Raw genomic sequence first — 16,077 nt, 5'->3', positions numbered from 1 at the left:
ATATATTGAAAAGAAAGTTATGAAATAATTGAAATTGCTCTAAAATTGTTGGAATTAAAACATCATATCACCTATTTACCTTTGATCCATGGTAATCTTCCCGCTTTGTGAATTCGTCAACAAGATTGTTGATGTCTTCAAAGTATTCGTTGTAACCATGCGGATTTGCATACTTTTTATCTTTGATTTTCCGTTGAATTTCCATGTCCAGTATTTCTATCGACCTTCTACTTCTTTCAAGGGAGTATTTCTCTACCATTGACTTGAATAGTTCCAAATGTTTTTCGAAACATTCCTTAAAATATAAGAGAAAACGCTTGCAAAGAGAAATTGTTAAGTAATCACCGACTTTAATGATTATCCTTTTCAAACTTTTTAACATATGTACTTTGAATAAGATGAAACAGACACATTAGCCAAAACTCAATCTTGGTTTACTATAGTGTTTTCACAAACAGGGCCAACAAAACGTAACTACGCAAACTCTTCCTCGATAGCATTATCAGTTCTAAGGTCCCAAAACACAAATGCCTACTTACTGCCGCTTTTCTGTTAAATATATCGCCGTCATCTACCACAACTAATTCTCGTAATTTCTTTACAGCCACTTTCATGCAGTCATTGTGATATCTCTCAAGCCCGCTCTCATTTGGCATATGTTTGTTTATCCTCTTTTTCATTTCTTCTTGGTACCATTCAGACGCTTTCCGTACTGCAAACTGATTTTCCTCGTCAGCCATCAGTTTCATAGCATCTTGTAAACACGGTGCCGTGTTTTCCTTCACGGAATTCATGTAGCTTATTATCATCGTTCTCAGCACTTAAATTAGACAAACACTTTTTTAATAAACATGAACAGTGTTCCCATTTATGAAAGGCTAATGTTGTTTGATTTTAGTAATTTGTTATTTAGGTAATTTAAGAATATGAGGGCTTATTTGTTAAACAATAATCAATTTATAGATGCAATAAGTTGAGTTGTTTTCCTTTCATTAACATCAAATACTCGCCTTAACGAGTATAACTTGATCATTCAATTCAACTGAGGGTTAAACTAAGAGTGACAGTGTTGCCTTCAAAGATAGGAATACAGATTTGATCGGAAATTTACTTCAGACTTACTTCTTCCATTAACAGGCTTTCCAGATATGAGTTTCTTTGGGCTACATTCGCAAAGGTATTGGTGCAAGTCGTTTATCTGCTGCAGAAATTCGGACTCAATCTTTGAATCCGGCATAGATTCCAATTGGTCGGGCCTCGTGCATGGGATCGGGATGCCAAAGCATGTCCTTTTTTTGAAATACCGTCGAATAAGTCGCCTTGGTTCGTTAAATTTATTTGCACCATCCAATTTCCCATTCTTGTACATTAATCGCTGTTCAAGAAATACCTCTTTCGATATATCGGATTGGAGTGCAAAATCTCGTAAAACAAGAACCAAATTCGGAAAAAAGAAGTCAAGGAAACTGTCGTCTTCACTTTCACCTTTTGCAACCGTCACATTAGAACGAACCACTTTAAGAAACCTGTAATTAAAAAAAAACAACAACAGATGAAGATGTTTATTATTATGGTAACATTGAATAGTGTCTATTTTGTCAAGTGTTATTCTAAATGCGGTAAACTCTTTGTTTGCAGTGGCTCAAATAACACACAAGAAACTCCCTGACTTATGTTTACTTCAAGAACATATACTCTCCAGATGCAATTTTTTACGTTTTTGTTTAAGTTATTAATTAGGCAAACACATAGTTTGAACCATTTCAAGTATTATAAAGAAACCCGTTGGCCGAATGCAACTACAAGTTAAGCGCTTGAAGCAAAACAATCTAGGAAGTCAATTTTCACAAAAAAATGAAATTGGCTGACATACCGAATTAAACTATCGAATAAAAACCGATATATCAATCGTCATCGGTCTTAAAAAATATGTTCTGACTTGAACCACGTTAAATCTAACTATTAGGAAAACGAATGTCATTTAAACAAACGTAACCACCCTCTTATCTGTCTTCCATCAGTTACTTGACAGGAAAAACGTTAAACATGATGATTTGAAATTTCTTACCGAAATTTCTTGATGTCTGAAGCATCAAAGACGCCTTTCGTATTGTAGACAAGTACATTGCACAGCAACGTTGCAATAAGGAATATCCAAGTGTCTTCTTGAATTTGAACCTAAATCACATTTTGAGCTTTTTATCAATGGCAATAAATGCAACCTGCACTCCTTATAGGAAATTGAAGCGGTTGATTAGATATTAAATGCGTGAAAAATAGCAATGAATTCAAGTTACGTTTTGCATTTTCTGAATAAGACAATCATTGTTATTGGCTGTTGTATGTTGCTGAAGAAAATATTAAGAGTTTGTTGCTATGAAAAAGCATCGACCTGAAATACAATCCATTACATCAATCGTAAATTGAATATGTGGATATTTGTTTCAGATCTGTTTTCAAACATAGAACTCCACTTGTAAAGGTTCTATACAACTGTATAACCTTCATATTAAACAATCCAATTGTCATTTAAACACGTTCGGTTTACGATGCTCTTAATTTCATTGATTGAGTTTTTTTTTCTTCATGCATCACCGGAATGAACACTGTGAAAAGCGCATAGAGAACTGTAATCATCAAACAAACCTTCTCTGGATCATCGATTCCTTCCGTATCGAGAAAAACAATGACCTTCCCTTCTTGAGTAGGATGCGGTCTGCACATGATCCATATTCCTTGGGTCTGTGCGTTGGCAGAGTGCCCAACAGTGAAATATTCTTCTGAAACTATATATATAATTTATTAAATCCATGCAAGTCGAATGGAGAAAATATCAAATGGGTAAAATTATCTAACGCATACCGTTCAATTAAGGTTAAATAGTATATATGCCCTGTGCAATTAAACGGGGTTTTTGTTTAAACGTTTGTCTTTGAGCTTGTTTCTGTAGCTTTTCATACAAATATTAACATATTTATTAATGAGTAGGAAACAAGATTGGCCTAATTTACATCCGATAGGCAAGCTGCATGAATTGCCAACATAAACTTATGACTATCATAATAATGATTAGGAGTGCATAAAACTCTATGATTCCTAGTAGTCAAAGACAAACAAACACAACTCTACTTTTATTAGTTTCGTTTTATATAGAACAGATTGTTTTTGAAATACAGGTATGACAAAAACATATTTCAGTTTGCAATAATATATAACGAACGCTGAATACATTGTACTTAATTTGTTTTCCTTCTTCTTGGTGACATTAATCTATTTACATTTGTGTTTGTTACTAAGTACTTTTTTACTTTGGATGAATGTTTATTTTAAAGAATTGGACAAACTTTACAAAACAATGACTTAATAAATACCAAATTTCAATTTTTGTGAATGTATTTTGTAACAACTACAAAAACAAATGATTAAAGTAAGATTTTAAAACGCCTTATGGCGCTTGTCGCACAGTGCCTGCATAGACCTCGTTCACATACAACCTGCGAGTTTTTGTCATCTGATTTAAAGTGACAAAATTAATACTTACACATGTAAAACAAACCATTGTTTTCAACATTTATTAATCATTTTTTGGTAGATTTAATTAATTGTATCAAATATGGCATATTTGAGAGTAATAGTGCAGGGCTATGGCACTGTGTCGACATCTGTTGGTAGTGATGGGTTTTTAAAATTGCTAAAGCATCTACCACATAAGACAAACTATATATTCACATATACTTTACTTAAGAGGTTGTACTAAAGATGGGAATGAAGTAGGGAATGGAGATTTGCGTAGTGGCGTTCACAAATAGAATACGTATTATTCGACCTTTGTGGGACAATAGGTCAAGGCTGTCGATCTATAGAATTACAGTCGTATAACTATCTCGCAGAAAGGGCGTTATATGGTGAAACATTTCACGTTTTGACATTGAACAATCGAAAGACAATCTTAGGAAATCCCAGCGAATCTTATGACCTTAAATAACTTTACATGACCCCTTAATTGAAGTCATATGCTCATCTTAGTACATCTTAGAACAATGCAATGGGCCTGTCATTGAGACTTGCATTTGAGGCTGATTTATTTTCAAAACTGTACGCCTACGTCATCATTTTCCGTTGCAAAAATCCCCAAATATTTTAAGACACACCCTCGATTGTCTTGGTAATTTTCCTTATTTTGATTTAGTATTCATTATTTCTTACTCTATTAGGACTCGCTACATAAACTGGAGAACAAAAGATAAATATAAATTGTGGACGTTCGCCATTTTTCTGACCTAGACGACCTAGTTATTAAATCTTAACAATACTCATATACTCAACTTCTAATTAAGTATCCTTTTATTTCCATAATTATAGTTTCACAACTAAATAATTATTACTCACCACCACACTTCTGTACAAGGCGACTTAATAGGTACGATTTTCCAGTCCTCAGACATCCAGCTACAGCTATGACACATAATGGCTCCTCAATTTGGCTAAGTTCCTCAAGGGTATCATGATTGTAAGACAGTGCGTTTCCTTTACCAGCTACGTGTTTGACAATAAGTGGTAATGGTCTCTTGAATATTGAGAGTTTGTACCTAGAATGGCAGGTTGCGATGTTGGCATTTTGTAATGCATATTCTGGTAAGGTGCGTGTTTCTATCATTTAAGGAGTAATTTGCATAGCGGCATACGTGTAACATTTGGATTTCATTGCCGTATTAGTAGGTTTGAATTAAAACGATAAAAAGCGTTATAATCAAAGACAATTTGATAAATCAGACCTATCACTTCATTGAAATATAGCTTATCAGATTACTTATCGCACCTGTAAGTATCTAATGAAAAGTTGATCTAAGAGTTTTTCTTGAAAATCACCAATTTCTGTTTCTTTGCAAACTACTTACTTGTCTGCAAGTTTTACATTAACAGCTTTGGCACTGAAATAAAAAAAGGAGGAAGTCTACTTCGTAGTTGAATCAGGATATACTATTCGGTCATTTTGCAAACATAACATGCTTCTGCCGTAAATTTGTCATCCAACTAATATAATTATGTTGTTGTTACACTTCATTTCATTTACAGATCAATGATAATTAATTAACATATTTATATATATTGTTTCAACATTGCGTTTGTACGCATAGATTATTATGTCAAACATACGCGACCGTTTTATTACCACATGTCTTGTTGGGGTATCGGGGCTTTGCTTCAAAGTAAGATAAAACAGTACAGTTGCAAAGTTATAATACAGTTTCATTAATGGTATGTCATGTATGATTTGAGTTCGTTAACTGCAGAGTATTACGCAAACTTCCATTACTCGACACTGAATGTCCATGATATTCGATTACTTTGTTCGAAAACGAATATAGGGTAAGCACTATAGATTATTGAAAAGCAAACGACGGAGAAACTATGCATTAAAACATGATAGTGTACAAGTAGATTTAACACAGTAGGATGTGCATCGCTTAGTACCGATGCTCTTTAAATGACATGTTAATAGGAAAACCGCACATGAGGCCAAAATAATAATGATTAGGTTTTCAGTCACCGCCGCATTCATTCTTCCCAACCCATTCCATTTTGTATAATCTTAACACGATTTTCCTAAAACATATGATTAAATTTTAAGAAGGGAATACTTGAAAGTATCATTATTACATTATTTACACCTTTTCGCTTCCGATGATCAATATTGCAATACATTATTTAATCGCATTTCTAGCTGGTCATACCACCAAATCGACATTATCAAGTTAATATACTTGATTGTATACTTGGATACTTCGAGTCACAAATAAAGAAAGAAAGTTTGGTTGCAAAGGTCCTCTTGGGTAATTTTTATAACGCTTATATTTGTTTAAAAGATTGTTAAACATTAATATTTCAATGTTGGCAACTTTCATTTACTGTCTGTTTACTGTATTTGTTTAAGGCTTATGTGGAAAACTGATAACGACTCACTGATGAAATGTATCGTTAAATGCAGCCCACCTAATGATAGGACGTAGGTTACCCCGTTCAAAACCGCTGTATAGGTTTGATTGGTTGTCATTAATGCAACAGTCAATTGTTACCACAGCCCCCCCCCCCCCCCAGGTCTGGGGGTATACCGGGGATAGCCGGGGAAATGGGTCGTATTTTTTACCTTTCAGGTGGCCCCGCAGTGCCGGGTGAATGCGGTGGTTTTGTCTTCGCTTTAAATATAGCGGGGAATGGGCCTTACCTTGGGTCCCTGGGGTCCGGGGGCATTTTGTGGGGATTTTACAATCTGTTCGTCCCCGCAGGGCTGGGATTTTAGCCGGGGTTGGCTGGACCGAAAGTCAAAGTCCCCGCTATACCCCGGACCTGGGGGCCGTGGTTACAATTGACTGGTGCATAAATGAGAGTTCCGTAACCAGGAAGTGAATTTAAAAAAAATCAGTGATAATTAAAAATGTGAGGTTGAACTGACGTGTCCAATACATTGTTTTATTGTTTTTTTTTGTTTTTTTTTGTACATTGACGTGGATATGTTTATAGTTTATATGTTTGTAGAGCGGTAAAATACGTCTGCGTTTCAATAGAAAACATCGTTCAATAAAAGTCCCCGCCCTTGGTGAAAATACTATTTGATAGCTATGATGTAACAAAAGCATGTCTGAACATATGCGCATTTATTGACGTGTTTGGAGATCCACTCTTAGCCAATTGAACTCAAAAACTACTTTAGATAAGAGAATAAAAAAAGCTCAATGCGTTACGTGTTATTGAATGCAATCGAAATTGAGATCAATGAGATGTCAGAAAAAATAAGTCACATGTTTAAAAAAAATCCAAGGTTTACGTCTTAAGGGCACCCGGATAAATCATTAACTAGTAAACATTGCAACCACATACAGCACATCTGACTTGAAGATGACTTGAAGCCGAAGTGATTATATCTCCGTCTTCTGTTACGGTAGCATATTTGAAAATAACATATGTAAAACTATAGAAACTGTTTGCAAGCCCATGAGCCTAAATCTTTACCAATTTCTGCTTATAAGCCCTAGGATAAAAGCAACGAAACACTAAGCTATAATCCACGGAATTGAAACCATTTAGGCTCACGTACCTCACGCTTTCTTCAACCAAGTATCATTTCTTGGTTGCAGGACAGATTGTTTTCCCAATTGGCATAATTTATTAATGGCAAATGGTAATGTTTCCTCAAATATTGCAAGTTTGTTCATATTATGATTTGTTTCATGTTAATTTGAGAGATTTTGAGTAATTTGATATTATATTGACTATATACTGTTTACGAATTAATCTATATTAGTGATGCAGGAGTTCTTTTCTTTTTTGGACAACTGAAGGATAACATATTTACGTGCGAGAACGAGTGAATATATTTTCGAATGAATGCAATAAATGTTTTTTTCATACTCTTCTTACTGAAGGAAAAGGGTTTTTTTATGTTCAATTCATAAGGCTTATTTTTAAGAAAAACACGATAACCTAATTATATCAAGTTCTACATTCCCAGCGATTGCACTGAAATATAACCATGGTAACTTTAGTCTAACATTGTAATAGTAAGCATGTTTTTGGTCAAAACATACCCCGTCTTTCCATCTCCACTCGAGGCTAACACAGTACGAGTAGTTGTAGCTTGAACTTTGCTGCTGAAATACATGATTAAAAAACAACAATTTCATTTCATCATGTGTAATAATTTTGGAACTCAACATTCATGCCAGATACCATCATGTGTATATACAACTCTACATTTACGTCAGATACCATCATGTGTATATACAACTCTACATTCACGTCAGATACCATCATGTGTATATACAACTCTACATTCATGTCAGATACCATCATGTGTATATACAACTCTACATTCATGCCAGATACCATCAAGTGTATATATAACTCTACAATCACGTCAGATACCATCATGTATATATATATATAACTCTATATTCATGCAAGATACCATCATGTGTATATACAACTCCACATTCACGTCATATACCATCATGTGTATATACAACTCTACATTCACGTCAGATACCATCATGTGTAGATACAACTCTACATTCACGTCAGATACCATCATGTGTATATAACTCAACATTCATGCAAAATACCATCATGTGTATATAAAACTCTACATTCACGTCAGATACCATCATGTGTATATACAACTCTACATTCACGTCAGATACCATCATGTGTATATACAACTCTACATTCACGTCAGATACCATCATGTGTATATATAACTCTACATTCATGCAAGATACCATCATGTGTATATACAACTCTACATTCACGTCAGATACCATCATGTGTATATACAACTCTACATTCACGTCAGTTACCATCATGTGTATATACAACTCTACATTCACGTCAGATACCATCATGTGTATATATAACTCTACATTCATGCAAGATACCATCATGTGTATATACAACTCTACATTCACGTCAGATACCATCATGTGTATATACAACTCTACATTCACGTCAGATACCATCATGTGTATATATAACTCTACATTCATGCAAGATACCATCATGTGTATATATAACTCGACATTCATGCAAGATACCATCATGTGTATATATAACTCAACATTCATGCAAGATACCATCATGTGTATATATAACTCGACATTCATGCAAGATACCATCATATGTATATACAACTCTACATTCACGTCAGATACCATCATGTGTATATACAACTCAACATTCACGTCAGATACCATCATGTGTATATATAACTCTATATTCATGCAAGATACCATCATGTGTATATACAACTCAACATTCACGTCAGATACCATCATGTGTATATACAACTCTACATTCACGTCAGATACCATCATGTGTATATACAACTCTACATTCACGTCAGATACCATCATGTGTATATACAACTCTACATTCATGCCAGATACCATCATGTGTATATACAACTCTACATTCACGTCAGATACCATCATGTGTATATACAACTCAACATTCACGTCAGATACCATCATGTGTATATATAACTCTACATTCATGCAAGATACCATCATGTGTATATACAACTCTACATTCATGCAAGATACCATCATGTGTATATACAACTCTACATTCACGTCAGATACCATCATGTGTATATATAACTCTACATTCATGCAAGATACCATCATGTGTATATACAACTCTACATTCACGTCAGTTACCATCATGTGTATATACAACTCAACATTCACGTCAGATACCATCATGTGTATATACAACTCTACATTCACGTCAGATACCATCATGTGTATATACAACTCTACATTCACGTCAGATACCATCATGTGTATATATAACTCTACATTCATGCAAGATACCATCATGTGTATATACAACTCTACATTCATGCAAGATACCATCATGTGTATATACAACTCTACATTCACGTCAGATACCATCATGTGTATATACAACTCTACATTCACGTCAGATACCATCATGTGTATATATAACTCTACATTCATGCAAGATACCATCATGTGTATATACAACTCTACATTCACGTCAGATACCATCATGTGTATATACAACTCTACATTCATGCCAGATACCATCATGTGTATATACAACTCTACATTCACGTCAGATACCATCATGTGTATATACAACTCTACATTCATGCAAGATACCATCATGTGTATATATAACTCTACAATCACGTCAGATACCATCATGTGTATATATAACTCTACATTCATGCAAGATACCATCATGTGTATATACAACTCTACAATCACGTCAGATACCATCATGTGTATATACAACTCTACATTCATGCAAGATACCATCATGTGTATATACAACTCTACATTCACGTCAGATACCATCATGTGTATATACAACTCTACAATCACGTCAGATACCATCATGTGTATATATAACTCTACATTCATGCAAGATACCATCATGTGTATATACAACTCTACAATCACGTCAGATACCATCATGTGTATATACAACTCTACATTCACGTCAGATACCATCATGTGTATATACAACTCTACATTCACGTCAGATACCATCATGTGTATATACAACTCTACATTCATGCAAGATACCATCATGTGTATATACAACTCTACATTCACGTCAGATACCATCATGTGTATATATAACTCTACAATCACGTCAGATACCATCATGTGTATATACAACTCTACATTCATGCAAGATACCATCATGTGTATATACAACTCTACATTTACGTCAGATACCATCATGTGTATATATAACTCTACATTCATGCAAGATACCATCATGTGTATATACAACTCTACATTCATGCCAGATACCATCATGTGTATATATAACTCTACAATCACGTCAGATACCATCATGTGTATATACAACTCTACATTCATGCAAGATACCATCATGTGTATATACAACTCTACATTCACGTCAGATACCATCATGTGTATATATAACTCTACATTCATGCAAGATACCATCATGTGTATATACAACTCTACATTCATGCAAGATACCATCATGTGTATATACAACTCTACATTCACGTCATATACCATCATGTGTATATATAACTCTACATTCACGTCAGATACCATCATGTGTATATACAACTCTACATTCATGCAAGATACCATCATGTGTATATACAACTCTACATTCACGTCAGATACCATCATGTGTATATACAACTCAACATTCATGCCAGATACCATCATGTGTATATATAACTCTACAATCACGTCAGATACCATCATGTGTATATACAACTCTACATTCATGCAAGATACCATCATGTGTATATACAACTCTACATTCACGTCAGATACCATCATGTGTATATACAACTCTACATTCATGCAAGATACCATCATGTGTATATACAACTCTACATTCATGCAAGATACCATCATGTGTATATACAACTCTACATTCACGTCAGATACCATCATGTGTATATATAACTCTACAATCACGTCAGATACCATCATGTGTATATACAACTCTACATTCATGCAAGATACCATCATGTGTATATACAACTCTACATTCATGCAAGATACCATCATGTGTATATAAAACTCAACATTCACGTTAGTCGTTAAATTCCCTTTACGACAATGCTACGTATATGCTTAATAATACAAAACATTCCTGAAATAATCATGCACCATTCACTTCATTCACTGAAATTTCAATAGGGAAAAAGCATGGTCTATTCTATACCTTGCTTATATTAGAGTAAACGTGTCTGTGGTGTTTAAACGTTTGTGTCATTAGTTGATTGCCTTGCCTTGTGCCTCTGAACAGTGTGTAGTCTTTAATGTTTGATTACCGGGCTTGTTCCCAGAACTTTTCATTGTATTATGAACTAAGTATGTCTTTGAAATGGGTTTGTAATATTCTTTTTAAGTGAGTACTAGTTCGAGAATCGAGGTATATTGTTAGTATCAAATCATATCGTGCAGCCCTGTGAAATATGTTTCATTATTTTTCAATACTTGCACTAAACTTTGTATGCAGCACTGTTTTCAATATTTAGACCCGCTGCGGTATATTTATTCACGTGGGACAATAGATCAATGCTTGCCCTTGAATGATAGATAGTAAAGAGAGATAGCGGCTAACACCGTATTTTTTGTAAACGCTCTCAACAAAGTAAACACATATTTATTGATTTAAAAACTTCATAAGGTCTGATTGTTTAATTTAGATATAATGGAATGTTCGTGATTGTAACTAGCACATACTATTCATCATAGTGGTTTATATTTTGGAAACACATTAGTTTCGTTGCTTTTTGATAATTATAAAATATTCAAAAGAAACGCATATAACATAGCGTAAAACAACTAATGCATTTAGATAAAAAAGATCATATCGATCAATCTATTGAAAAGTGCCTCCAGAATAGCTTTTCAGAGCTTATTCGATACGGCGACGACCGATAGGATAGGATGAACGTCCCAGTCAAGGCTCTAAGCCTACATGTGAAGATTCATTACATCCTGATAGAGGTGACGCGAACAGAGCACGGTCGATCTCTCATTTAGCCGGCTCCTCACATTCTGTGTCCTCTCTCAGTTGTGCAATGATATGTATCTCATCGTTTTTACACAACAACTTTTGTTGTGCTAAATTATTCGCGTTGGCTTAAGACCTAACTAAAGAATGTGTGTACATTTTCACATTTCGGTTTTTAAACTTCTCTACCAACAACAGGGGAATGCGGTTTGGTCAAGCCATAATGCAGCCAAAAGGCGGTGGCAGGACTTTTAAAACTTTGACACCACCCAACGTTCGAGCGCTCCCCAGCATCGAAACGCCAGTCTTGTATAACGATACGCATCGACAGTAGCATAATATATCGGTTCATTTTCGAAATACATGTATCCACTACGCAAAAACTCATATTTCTGAATTAAAGAGAATATGACAAAAGAAATACTAAAGTTGTGAAATAATATAAATAGTACCCTCCTTCTCCCTGAATCCTTTGGCTTCTGTCATGCACATCCATTAGGACCTTTAAAGAAAAATGTAATTGAATTATTTAGAGATATCAATATCGAAACAGGAAAAGAAACACATATTGCTAGGAAGTCAGATTGATACTTTTGCATCTAGTACGTAAACGAATATAAATTGATCAAGCTGTTAGCTTTAGCAGTTTCGTATTAAATACAAAATGAATCGAATTAATGGCAGTCCGGCCAAGGCCCTAGGTACTTGTTGCAAGAAACTTTTTTGACCAATTCGTCAGCCATAAGTCATTATAACATGTCCGAATAAAAATAACAATCATTTTTTGACACACTGTCTAGGCCATTTACATGTTTACGAAAGTAATTCAATATGTGTGGCACAAATTAATGCATGATATATACATATACAATTGTAGCAAATGGCTCGTTACGGCAACATGCATTATTCAGCATTCATTTATGTGACGTAGGCGCCATTTTGTATCATTCATATACGTAAACAACCTTAAAATATTGCTTTAACATTTAAACAGTGTTTTTAAGCGTGAGTTTTCTGAATAGTCAGCATGCAATAAAGTTGAATACAGTTTGTTTTTGCATGATATCCAGGGTCGGATACATTCAACCAAGTATACGTCCTTGGTACACATTTTAAAGGTGCAGCCAATTACATGTTAAACTTACGTTTTACCTCATAAAGTTTTTCAAAAGGGCCATATATGAGCAGTTATGACAAAAATAAAATCACGTGGTAAGTGTTTCACGCAAGACCTGATGAGGATACCGGCATTTGTGAAAAAGTGCAAGCAACATTGGAGCCTAATGGAACTTTTATTTGCAAGGGTAGTGAGACGTACAAGTACGACCAGACACATTATTTCGTGATTTATCATATTTCCGGGTTGCACTTCCAGCAACACGGATACATTGCCTTTTACAACAAAACGAGCTGAACTATGATACCTTAGATAAAATTATTTTACACACTGTTTACATTATAACAAAGTATGTATAAAGAAACCAAAAACATGCTAGCTCTTACTAAGTGTTTTAACTTCAAATAAAAAGCATCAGCCGCAATAGACTCTCGAAATTAATGTTCAACAAAAGGAATTAACGTACATCATTTCATTGTTTAAAACATTCAGAGGTTAATTAAGGTGCTTACCTGTATAAAATAATCGTACAGCACATGCACAATCAAATGTTCTCCATACTAAATGCACATACTCTTCTTATCGTTTTAGATTGGCGACAGTCTTTTTATGTCAAACTTCTCTTATCTTTACTTTCTTTTTTCCATGAAATAAAAAAAACCTGTTCCGTTCGTTACGATTCCAATTACACTTAACCAAGGATTAATAATCTACGATAAAGATTGTGATTCAATTGTCTACCATCAATTATCTGCAATAAACTTTATACGCAAAGCATTCGTTTAGTTACATTTTAACTATTAGCGTTAATTCGTGAACAGAGATACATTGTAGTTCATGCTACTTTATAATGACAGACTTATTGTTCAACTTTGTTAAACTTCAGGGTGCAGATAACAGTATTTGTTAGGCAATCGTTCGGTCCGAAAGTGCCGCTTTAAGCTGCAACCTAACGTGACATTTTCCACATCACAAGATTTTACAACAATCATGAAGATAAATGCAATGCATGCATGCAGTGGCTATGCTCGAAGGAAATAAAGAGAATTTAGGGTCAACCATTACATACAAAATATACAGTTGTGTAGTACATTATGCCCGGCCAATAACGTGATTTATATAACAAATTGTCTATAGTTTATTGTCGTTTGGGTCATTGCCTTGTGTCCTTAAACAAAGTTTTATGTTTTATTTTTGGCCTTGTCCCTGTATTTTTTCACGGTATTATAAATGATATCTGTGTTTTTGTTCAGTGGCCAATGACAACTTAAAAACATGTATTGGGTAACAACTTTAAGATGGTGACGCGCACAAATGTTCTCGCCATCTCATTCAGTTCAGGACGCCTTCTACGATTATATTTTAATGAGTGATTCAAAACTATCATGTCAAATAGTTACATACAATTTATGAGGGAAGGAAATACAAACTTGAAAGCATTCTCTTGCAGAATATAATATGAACCGTTTGGGCATAGTTTGTTAGTACGTTTTCTGGAATATTCATACAAATATATTTGAAGGATTCCTGGGCAGTTTCTGTTTGATTGGAACTGATAGTGGACAGTAAAAATGTGAGCGACCTTGTCAAATCATGATTTTCAAAGGACATGAAACCACAATCAACTATATCGATAGAGGGTGAAATCACATAGATTTGCTGATTTATGTGAGCTCGACTTCGGCCAGTCCATTTTAACACTCCACGACGTTAAAAGTTTTTCTTTAAAATGTGATCGTTTTCTAATTTAAAGTAGTATTATGGGAAGAAAGCTATGGGAACGATTGGGGAATTTCTTAGGCCTAAATGCCCACACTACTGGCAGTTCTCTCTGATCTAAGATGATGGGAACTGCTGTTGAACAATACAATTAGGGTTTGATCTCTTTCCATTCGATTGTATAAAATCAATGCACATTACGTAAGAGTATTACTTAAGACTAACCAACTCTTAGGAACACGTTTTCAATAATATTGTGTTATATTCTAGAGATTTCTGGGAGCCGGACAAAATCTCCCCCGGACAAAATCCCTCCCGCTATTTTTTGTATGGGTGGACATAATCCACCCCCATCAATAATTCAAGGCGGATATAATCCCTCCCATTATTTTTACAAGGCAAACATAATCCCCCACCATTATTTTTTCAAGGCGGATATAATCTCTCCCATTATTTTACAAGGCGGACATGATCCCCCACCATCATATTTTCAAGGCGGACACAATCCCCCCACCATTATTTTTACAAGGCGGACATAATCCCCCACCATCATATTTTCAAGGCGGACATGATCCCTCCCATCATTTTACAAGGCGGACATAATCCCCCCACCATCATTTTTACAAGGCGGACATGAACCCCCACCATCATTTTTACAAGGCGGACATAATCCCCCACCATCATATTTTCAAGGCGGACATGGTCCCTCCCATTATTTTTACAAGGCGGACATGATCCCTCCCATGATTTTTCAAGGCGGACATGATCCACACCATCATTTTTACAAGGCGGACATGATCCCCTACCATCATATTTCAAGGCGGACATGATCCCCCACCATCATTTTTACAAGGGGGTCATGATCCCACCATCATTTTTACAAGGCGGACACGATCCCCTACATCATTTTTCAAGGCGGACATGATCCCCCACCATCATTTTTACAAGGCGGACATAATCCCCCACCATATATTTTCAAGGCGGACATGATCCCTCCCATTATTTTTACAAGGCGGACATAATTCCTCAAATCATTTTAACATATCGGACATGATCCCCCACCATCATTTTTACAAGGCGGACATATTCCCCCCACCATCATATCTTCAAGGCGGACATGATCCCTCCCATTATTTTTACAAGGCGGACATATCACTCCAGTTTGTTTTAATAAACTATTATTATGTATATGTTCA

General features: G+C 35.1%; 1 protein-coding gene across 1 annotated transcript; it reads right to left on the bottom strand.

The window, feature by feature from the left end:
• Nucleotides 1-437: 437 nt before the first annotated feature.
• On the bottom strand, nucleotides 438-13,696 carry LOC128228228 (guanylate-binding protein 1-like). Its single transcript, XM_052939403.1, has 9 exons — nucleotides 13,675-13,696; nucleotides 12,498-12,547; nucleotides 7,587-7,649; nucleotides 4,899-4,931; nucleotides 4,390-4,589; nucleotides 2,647-2,786; nucleotides 2,069-2,178; nucleotides 1,123-1,526; nucleotides 438-820 (listed from the first exon to the last, which is right to left on the bottom strand). Exons 2-9 carry the CDS (start codon nucleotides 12,539-12,541, stop codon nucleotides 438-440), a joined length of 1,377 nt encoding a protein of 458 aa, XP_052795363.1. The 5' UTR covers nucleotides 12,542-12,547; nucleotides 13,675-13,696.
• Nucleotides 13,697-16,077: the final 2,381 nt, after the last annotated feature.

Source organism: Mya arenaria, chromosome 1, assembly GCF_026914265.1.
Source record: "Mya arenaria isolate MELC-2E11 chromosome 1, ASM2691426v1".
NCBI classification, from domain to species: Eukaryota; Metazoa; Mollusca; class Bivalvia; order Myida; family Myidae; genus Mya; species Mya arenaria.
The sequence above is the reverse complement of the archived record's forward strand: the minus strand, read 5'-3'. Positions and strand labels throughout refer to the sequence as shown.

Bases quoted from the DNA above. Each gene is read 5' to 3' on its own strand.
- LOC128228228 (XM_052939403.1), bottom strand. From the start codon at position 12,541: ATGGATGTGCATGACAGAAGCCAAAGGATTCAGGGAGAAGGAGG. The intron at 2,787-4,389 runs GTGAGTAATAAT...TTATATATATAG, and splicing joins CCTTGTACAGAAGTGTGGTG to TTTCAGAAGAATATTTCACT. The intron at 821-1,122 runs GTAAGTCTGAAG...GTCTAATTTAAG, and splicing joins AAAGCCTGTTAATGGAAGAA to TGCTGAGAACGATGATAATA.